The 10,000-nt window shown below is 42.5% G+C and overlaps 1 protein-coding gene across 1 annotated transcript in view; it reads left to right on the forward strand.

Annotated features, from left to right (window-relative positions):
• Positions 1-10,000, forward strand: part of LOC132838870 (low-density lipoprotein receptor-related protein 1B-like) — a 209,091-nt gene that overhangs the window by 73,135 nt on the left and 125,956 nt on the right. Inside the window, exons 16-18 of the mRNA XM_060859502.1 lie at positions 4,594-4,734; positions 4,821-4,946; positions 9,028-9,144. Of these exons, the coding sequence (XP_060715485.1) occupies positions 4,594-4,734; positions 4,821-4,946; positions 9,028-9,144 (384 nt within the window). The remainder of the gene's footprint in view (positions 1-4,593; positions 4,735-4,820; positions 4,947-9,027; positions 9,145-10,000) is intronic.

Genomic DNA, 10,000 nt, shown 5'->3' on the forward strand with positions numbered 1-10,000 from the left:
TGTGATGTTAGTGAAGGTTGTGTAATGTTAGTGAAGCTCATGTAATGTTAGTGAAGGTCATGTAATGTTAGTGAAGCTGGTGTAATGTTAGTGAAGCTGGTGTAATGATACTAAAGCTGGTGTGATGTTAGTGAAGGTTGTGTAATGTTAGTGAAGCTCATGTAATGTTAGTGAAGGTCATGTAATGTTAGTGAAGCTGGTGTAATGTTAGTGAAGGTCATGTAATGTTAGTGAAGCTGGTGTAATGATACTAAAGCTGGTGTGATGTTAGTGAAGCTCATGTAATGTTAGTGAAGGTCGTATAACGTTAGTGAAGCTCGTGTAATGATACGAAAGCTGGTGTAACATTAGTGAAGCTCATGTAATGTTAGTAAAGCTCGTGTAATGTTAGTGAAGCTCGTGTAATGTTAGTGAAGCTCATGTAATGTTAGTGAAGCTGGTGTAATGTTAGTGAAGCTCGTGTAATGTTAGTAAAGCTCGTGTAATGTTAGTGAAGTTCATGTAATGTTAGTAAAGCTGGTGTAATGTTAGTGAAGCTCATGTAATGTTAGTGAAGCTGGTGTAATGTTAGTGAAGCTGGTGTAATGTTAGTAAAGCTCGTGTAATGTTAGTGAAGCTGGTGTAATGTTAGTGAAGCTCGTGTAATGTTAGTGAAGCTGGTGTAATGTTAGTGAAGCTCATGTAATGTTAGTGAAGCTCGTGTAATGTTAGTGAAGCTGGTGTAATGTTAGTGAAGCTGGTGTAATGTTAGTGAAGCTGGTGTAATGTTAGTAAAGCTCGTGTAATGTTAGTGAAGCTCGTGTAATGTTAGTGAAGCTCGTGTAATGTTAGTGAAGCTCATGTAATGTTAGTGAAGCTCGTGTAATGTTAGTGAATCTGGTGTAATGTTAGTGAAGCTGGTGTAATGTTAGTGAAGCTGGTGTAATGTTAGTGAAGCTGGTGTAATGTTAGTGAAGCTGGTGTTATGTTATTAAAGCTCGTGTAATGTTAGTGAAGCTGGTGTAATGTTAGTGAAGCTGGTGTAATGTTAGTGAAGCTCTTGTAATGTTAGTGAAGCTGGTGTAATGTTAGTGAAGCTGGTGTAATGTTAGTGAAGCTGGTGTAATGTTAGTGAAGCTGGTGTAATGTTAGTGAAGCTGGTGTAATGTTAGTGAAGCTTGTGTAATGTTAGTAAAGCTGGTGTAATGTCAGTGAAGCTGGTGTAATGTTAGTGAAGCTGGTGTAATGTTAGTGAAGCTGGTGTAATGTTAGTGAAGCTGGTGTAATGTTAGTGAAGCTGGTGTAATGTTAGTAAAGCTCGTGTAATGTTAGTGAAGCTGGTGTAATGTTAGTGAAGCTGGTGTAATGTTAGTAAAGCTGGTGTAATGTTAGTGAAGCTGGTGTAATGTTAGTGAAGCTGGTGTAATGTTAGTGAAGCTGGTGTAATGTTAGTGAAGCTGGTGTTATGTTATTAAAGCTCGTGTAATGTTAGTGAAGCTGGTGTAATGTTAGTGAAGCTGGTGTAATGTTAGTGAAGCTCTTGTAATGTTAGTGAAGCTGGTGTAATGTTAGTGAAGCTGGTGTAATGTTAGTGAAGCTGGTGTAATGTTAGTGAAGCTGGTGTAATATTAGTGAAGCTGGTGTAATGTTAGTGAAGCTGGTGTAATGTTAGTGAAGCTTGTGTAATGTTAGTAAAGCTGGTGTAATGTTAGTAAAGCTGGTGTAATGTCAGTGAAGCTGGTGTAATGTTAGTGAAGCTGGTGTAATGTTAGTGAAGCTGGTGTAATGTTAGTAAAGCTGGTGTAATGTTAGTGAAGCTGGTGTAATGTTAGTGAAGCTGGTGTAATGTTAGTGAAGCTCATGTAATGTTAGTGAAGCTGGTGTAATGTTAGTAAAGCTCGTGTAATGTTAGTGAAGCTGGTGTAATGTTAGTGAAGCTGGTGTAATGTTAGTAAAGCTGGTGTAATGTTAGTGAAGCTGGTGTAATGTTAGTGAAGCTGGTGTAATGTTAGTGAAGCTGGTGTAATGTTAGTGAAGCTGGTGTAATGTCAGTGAAGCTGGTGTAATGTCAGTGAAGCTGGTGTAATGTCAGTGAAGCTGGTGTAATGTTAGTGAAGCTCGTGTAATGTTAGTGAAGCTCGTGTAATGTTAGTGAAGCTCGTGTAATGTTAGTGAAGCTGGTGTAATGTTAGTGAAGCTGGTGTAATGTTAGTGAAGCTGGTGTAATGTTAGTGAAGCTCGTGTAATGTTAGTGAAGCTCGTGTAATGTTAGTGAAGCTCGTGTAATGTTAGTAAAGCTCGTGTAATGTTAGTGAAGCTGGTGTAATGTTAGTGAAGCTGGTGTAATGTTAGTGAAGCTGGTGTAATGTTAGTAAAGCTGGTGTAATGTTAGTGAAGCTGGTGTAATGTTAGTGAAGCTGGTGTAATGTTAGTGAAGCTGGTGTAATGTTAGTGAAGCTGGTGTAATGTTAGTGAAGCTCATGTAATGTTAGTGAAGCTCGTGTAATGTTAGTGAAGCTGGTGTAATGTTAGTGAAGCTGGTGTAATGTTAGTGAAGCTCGTGTAATGTTAGTGAAGCTGGTGTAATGTTAGTGAAGCTCGTAATGTTAGTGAAGCTGGTGTAATGTTAGTAAAGCTCGTGTAATGTTAGTGAAGCTGGTGTAATGTTAGTGAAGCTCATGTAATGTTAGTGAAGCTCGTGTAATGTTAGTGAAGCTCATGTAATGTTAGTGAAGCTGGTGTAATGTTAGTGAAGCTGGTGTAATGTTAGTAAAGCTCGTGTAATGTTAGTGAAGCTGGTGTAATGTTAGTGAAGCTCGTGTAATGTTAGTGAAGCTGGTGTAATGTTAGTGAAGCTGGTGTAATGTTAGTGAAGCTGGTGTAATGTTAGTGAAGCTGGTGTAATGTTAGTGAAGCTGGTGTAATGTTAGTGAAGCTGGTGTAATGTTAGTGAAGCTGGTGTAATGTTAGTGAAGCTCATGTAATGTTAGTGAAGCTCGTGTAATGTTAGTGAAGCTGGTGTAATGTTAGTGAAGCTGGTGTAATGTTAGTGAAGCTCGTGTAATGTTAGTGAAGCTGGTGTAATGTTAGTGAAGCTGGTGTAATGTTAGTGAAGCTGGTGTAATGTTAGTGAAGCTGGTGTAATGTTAGTGAAGCTGGTGTAATGTTAGTGAAGCTGGTGTAATGTTTGTGCAGTTGTGTCGAGAGCACTTCTGCTGTGAATATATCTCTCTCTGTGTACGTTTTATCGTGAGTTATTTACGAATCCGTGTTCACGCGGTTGGTGAGGAGAGATTCAGGCCTTCAGTTTCTCTCCACAGGCTTGTTGACTGGTTACTATGGAAACAGGAGGTGCAGTTGGTTTTGAAAGTTATCTGAGCTTCTTTCACTCGTCTTAGAGGAAAGGAGACAGATTGTCTCTGAGCTACGTGATCTCAGAACATAAACACTAAAGTCTGCAGGGGAGAAGCTGGAGAACGTTAGAGCCTCAGGATGGTGTGGAACAATAAAATATCATCCTCTCCTTCTAGTTCCTGGACCTGCTCACATACACAAATCTAAACCCCATCACATCGCTCGCTCAGGGTCACAGAGAGGCTCGCTGTGTGTGTGTGTGTGTGTGTGTGTGTGAACACTGATCAATAGGAACTGCTGCTATAGCCTGATCGATTATAAACACAAATATGACCTTGGATCAGAACAGAAAATGAAAGATGTCTATTTCACAACTAAATTCCTCTGGAGTGACGACTGGAACTGAGAGCTGACTGAATTCAGAACTTGTCAGATGACACACAGCCCTCTGATGACTGTATGTTAAACTGTATGTTTGGTCAAAGGGCTGAGAGAATACTGTGTACTGTAACAGCCACAAAACAGCTTACAGGTAGAGCTTTAGGGTACATGACAGGAGGTTAAAGTGCACTGGGGAACCTTTGAGGACACATCTTCATTGTTGGTATCTTTGAGAGCATGTGTGAAAGTGTTCAGTACCTTTTCTCAGACAGAGTGTGTTTTAGAGTCACAGACGTCTAATCTAAAGCAGACAAGAGCCCAGAAAATCACATGGAGTTTTAGATCAACATTAGCTTGCTGTCTCTGCCTGGTCTGCCTCATGAGAACACTCTGGTTTCTGCTTGCTGTATTAAAGTGTGTGAGAGATAACTGCACAAATCCAGCTCCACATGCCCCGCCCCTTTTCCAGTAGAAAGGCTTGTATTTGCATATTGAGACCTGATAGGCCCAGACATTTTATGATGTCATAATACTCAGCTGTTGCATGTTTACAGCTCATCATGTCTCTCTATCGTGTGAACAGAGACACAGCAGAATGATGTTGAACATCTTACAGCATTTAGAACACGTGAAACAAACGGAATATCTCACACACTTTACATCTTTACATCATCACATCATCACAATGACATCATCACATCATCACAATGACATCATTACATCATCACATTCCTGTGATAAAACATAAAACTCAAAGAAGATAAAAAGTCAATCTGATCTTATTGACTGAGTGGAAAAAGATTTTATTGTAAAGTGTCCAGATTTTATTGTGTGTGTGTGTGTGTGTGTGTGTGTGTGTGTGTGTGTGTGTTCTCTCAGCCTCTGCAGTGTTATCAGACTGGAAGCATTGCGGTCCTGATGAGTTTCAGTGCAGAAATCAGCGCTGTATTCAGCTCATGTGGCGCTGTGACGGCGATGATGACTGTTCAGATAGAAGTGATGAAGAAACACAACTCTGCTGTATGTTGTGTTTCTGCACACACACACACACACACACACACACACACACTTGGTGTTAATGTTAATAACGGTGTGTTTCTCCGTAGCGAATCGCAGCTGTCCTCCTGATCAGTTTAAGTGCCAGAACAGCCGCTGCATCCCAAAAAAGTGGCTCTGTGATGGAGCCGATGACTGCGGCAACAACGATGACGAGTCCGACCTCGTCTGTGCAGGTGTGTCACCGTTTCACACACATCCATTTAAATCAAATCGCTTTCTTACGTGTGAAAGATGCTCCAGAAACTCTGTGTGTTTGTCAGTGCAAAAAACTGACAGAATGCTAGTTTTACTTTCACAGTGGATGATGTCATAATATGAAGGTTACAGCAGCCAACCAATCAGCAGTCTCATCTCACACTCGTCAGTGTCCTAACACACAAACACGCCATTAACACACAGTGCCTTTTCTTTCTTTCTTTCTTTCTTTCTTTCTTTCTTTCTTTCTTTCTTTCTTTCTTTCTTTCTTTCCTTCTTTTGTTCTTTCCTCCTCTAGCAGTATTTCCTTTATGAAGTGCACAGCTGGTAATAAACTGGTGTTTATAAATATGTGGCACAAAAAGGACTTTTATTTCTCTCTATATCCACTCCCACTGTGCAGCGCTACTCCAGAGCCTCGTCCTAAATGGAGATGTTCTGCCTCTGAGAGACGCTCACACAGAGAGAGAGAGAGAGAGAGAGAGAGAGAGACTGATGCTCCTCACTGACAATTCAGTATAATTTCCCCTGTTGGTTCAGTCCTGTGTGTAAAATAGCTTCATGCTTGCCAGCGTAATTCATCACACACGCACAACCGGGACACAAAATCGGTTTCACATCACTGTGTGTGTGTGTGTGTGTGTGTGTGTGTGTGTGTGTGTGTGTGTGTGTGTGTGTGTGTGTGTGTGTTGTGGGAGTTTGGAAAGTGCTGGTGGCCTTCTTACCTATACTTTTTTTATTTTCACTTTCTTTTACTATCATCATTCTTTCACTGCTTTCTCAATAGAGAGACACAGAGAGAGACACAGAGAGAAAGAGAGAGAGAAAGAGAGAGACAGAGAGAGACAGAGGGAGAGAGAGAGAGAGAGAGACTTCTGTTCACTACATAATGCACTCTGTTTTGGAGCCTGAATTTTATGGTCATTTATAAGATGGATATCTGGTACAGCCATAAACTTCCTGAATATGCTACAGAGCTAAGAATCTGAGTGGCCTATAAAGTGAAGAGGGAGAGTGGATTGGGACACACCCACAGTGAGCTGATGATGTTTACGTGGCCTATATAGTGAGGAAGGAGACTGGATTGGGACACACCCACAGTGGGCTGATGATGATGTTTACATGGCCTATATAGTGAGGAAGGAGACTGGATTGGGACACACCCACAGTGGGCTGATGATGTTTACGTGGCTTTAATAGTGAAGCGGGAGACTGGATTGGGACACACCCACAGTGGGCTGATGATGATGTTTACATGGCCTATATAGTGAAGAGGGAGGCTGGATTGGGACATACCCACAGTGGGCTGATGATGATGATGATGTTTACATGGCCTATATAGTGAAGAGGGAGGCTGGATTGGGACACACCCACAGTGGGCTGATGATGATGATGATGATGTTTACATGGCCTATATAGTGAAGAGGGAGGCTGGATTGGGACACACCCACAGTGGGCTGATGATGATGATGATGTTTACATGGCCTATATAGTGAAGAGGGAGACTGGATTGGGACACACCCACAGTGGGCTGATGATGATGATGATGTTTACATGGCCTATATAGTGAAGAGGGAGACTGGATTGGGACACACCCACAGTGGGCTGATGATGATGATGATGTTTACATGGCCTATATAGTGAAGAGGGAGACTGGATTGGGACACACCCACAGTGGGCTGATGATGATGATGATGTTTACATGGCCTATATAGTGAAGAGGGAGACTGGATTGGGACACACCCACAGTGGGCTGATGATGATGATGATGTTTACATGGCCTATATAGTGAAGAGGGAGACTGGATTGGGACACACCCACAGTGGGCTGATGATGATGATGATGTTTACATGGCCTATATAGTGAAGAGGGAGACTGGATTGGGACACACCCACAGTGGGCTGATGATGATGATGATGTTTACATGGCCTATATAGTGAAGAGGGAGACTGGATTGGGACACACCCACAGTGGGCTGATGCAAGTGCAGATGAGATGTAGAAGGTTAAATAGTAAAAGTCTGTAGGTCAGAAGTGAAAGTGCTACATCTGAGCTGTTGTGTGTTACAGATTACAGCACTTCTGATTGTGTGGTGTAGTGATTAGCACACAGAGGGACAGAGAGATGGACAGCACTGGGTCATAAGAAGCATCACATCCATCTCCTATAGCTATAATATCTACACGTGTGCTAATCCGTAATCCTCAGGATCAATAGCTCAGCTTCGCTGCTGCGTTTATTTTGCACTTCGGCTTTGTGGCTTTAGATGAATTTCCCTCGGCTGAGTGTCACTGGACACACGATAAAAAGGTTTCAGACTAATGACAGCATCTAACCCACAGGTGTTAATCGATTTCATTTAGATAGTCCACACACACCTCCTCTTCTGGGACAATAAAATATTCCACTCTAATCTTATCTGAGGACTAGAAGCTGAAGCGAGATGTCAGTGTAATCGATTAGTCCTCCAGAAAGGACTTTTTAAATCTGCCTCCTGATTCATTCTCAGTAACTTTCACAGTTTATAGAAGATTCTTTATCTGCAAAATGAATCAGAACTATAAACGTCACAGCAGTCAGACTCTCGGTGGGTTTTGTCTCTCAGCTGTAAAGCTCTGTGCTGTGCTTCATCCTGTACGGCCTTTACATGATGCTCTAGAAGGTGATTAGTTTCCTCCTTGATGTGTTTCCGTGACAATGCTGCAGTATCTTCTGAGGCTCAGCAGAGATACCTGGTGTCCAGGTGTGTGCTGGTGTTGGAGCTCTTCCTCCTGTCTGTTTTCCTCTCCTGCTTTCTGAGGTTTATCCACAATCCCAGCAGGAACGTTTTCTCTTCACTTCACTCAGCTGCCTGAGAGCGTTCTGTCTAAAGCTCATCCTCCTCAGACGCTGCTGGATTTCATCAGAATGGAAAGTAAAATACCTACAAATCCTCTCCAGCCTCCTCCACAGAAAACGCCTCCAATTTTCAGACATTTCACATCACATCAGCTTTGATTCTGTGGAGTGGAGACGTGCCGGAGCACACACTCAGCCCTACACACTGCCTCGAGTTCACACACTTACTCTTTAACTCTGTGATATGAGGCTGGGGCAAACTCGCTGAAGTTACCTTACAGTTACAGCAGTATCAGTATCAGTCCACGTGTGTGTGAGTGAATGTGTGTGTTTGTGTGTATGAGTGTGTGTGTATGTATGAGTGTGTGTGTATGTATGAGTGTGTGTTTGTGTATGAGTGTGTGTGTGTTTGTGTACGTGTGTGAGTGTGTGTATGAGTGTGTGTGTTTGTGTGTATGAGTGTGTGTTTGTGTATGAGTGTGTGTTTGAGTGTGTGTTTGTGTGTATGAGTGTGTGTGTATGAGTGTGTGTTTGTGTGTATGAGTGTGTATGTGTGTGTGTGTGTTTGTGTGTATATGTGTGTGTATGCGTGAGACTGTGTTTGTGTGAGTATGGGAGTGTGTGAGTGTGTGTGTGCGTGCATGAGCGTGTGAGTGTGTGAGCGTGAGAGTGTGTGTGTATGCGTGAGAGTGTGTAAGCGTGTGTGTGTATGAGAGTGTGTGAGTGTGTGTGAGAGTGTGTAAGTGTGTGTGTGTGTGTGTGTGTGAGAGTGTGTGAGTGTGTGTGTATGCGTGAGAGTGTGTAAGCGTGTGTGTGTATGAGAGTGTGTATATGTGTATGTGTGTATAAGTGTGTGTGTATGTGTGTATACTGTATATGTGTGTGTATGCGTGAGACTGTGGGTGTGTGTGTGAGTATGAGAGTGTGTGTGAGCGTGCGTGAGAGTGTGTGACCATGCGTGAGAGTGTGTGAGCGTGCGTGAGTGTGTGTAAGTGTGTGTGTGTGAGAATGAGAGTGTGTAAGCGTGTGTGTGTGTGTATGAGAGTGTGTGAGAGACCTGTAGTGTGTTCAGTTTAATCTCAGCTCTCTGTTATATAAATATTAGTAGAAGTTTAATAAAGCTCTTATCTGTGAGAACATTAATGAATGTTAATGTAACAGAAGTGTTGTATTGAATGTGTGTTTGTTTGTGTGTTTGTTTGTGTAATGTGTTGTGTGTAGCTCAGACGTGTCGAGTCGGTCAGTTCTCCTGTCAGAACGGCCGCTGTATCCCGGAGAGCTGGCGCTGTGATCGGGACGACGACTGTGGTGACGAGTCAGACGAGCCTTTGTGGTGCAGTGAGTCATTGTTTTTCATCCTTATCTCTCGTTAATTCAGTATCACACTGATTCTCTTTGTTTTAGTGTTTCTCTTCATCTCTGAAGTCAGCACTCAGTCAGTGTGGTAATGATGCAGATGTTCAGATAAACTCTTATTCCTCACACACTTTATTACAGGAAATAATCCTGCATGTGGATTCACCATCAGAGCTTTCAGTCAGTGTGTCGGATCTTTTCACCGCTGGCTTTCACGTGTGAAAATGAGATCAATAAACCGAAGGCCTGCGTGATGCACTTTGAGGATCAGTTTTTATACTTTTCACAAAGGAACTGAGTTTTTCACAAACAGGAGTTAAAGGTGATGTGTTGATTAGCGCTAATCTGAACCTCGTCATGGCTTCGTAGGGCTGAGGGAAAAACACACAATGTGCCACGTACTAAGTGTGTATCCGCCATGTTTAACAGGAGAATCTTACCATGTGACTGCAGAGTAAAGTCCATAAGTAAAATAAATAAAAAGTTATCAGTCAGGAGACGAGGACAATCCTGTGTGATGGGGAGTGTAAATTTCACCTGCGTCAGATATAGATATGTTCCTAGTGTGTGACACGATTAGGTTAGGTCTCTCATCCTGTCCGGTTCCTCCACATGACTCACGTGTGATGTTCAGGAGCGCAGACTGCAGTCTGTAATGCGTAACTAGTGAGCTACAGTATTATGGGATGTCTTCCTGATCAGAAGGGCGTAGACATTTACAGCTGATCATCATTTTGTGGTCTTTGGCTAGCTGGCTGACGTCATCCTACAGACCAGCTGTGGTATCTTCTCACCATCACCTCTCACCTGAGTGTCTTTATTATACAGCTGTGCAGTA

Source organism: Tachysurus vachellii, chromosome 23, assembly GCF_030014155.1.
Source record: "Tachysurus vachellii isolate PV-2020 chromosome 23, HZAU_Pvac_v1, whole genome shotgun sequence".
Lineage (NCBI taxonomy): Eukaryota > Metazoa > Chordata > Actinopteri > Siluriformes > Bagridae > Tachysurus > Tachysurus vachellii.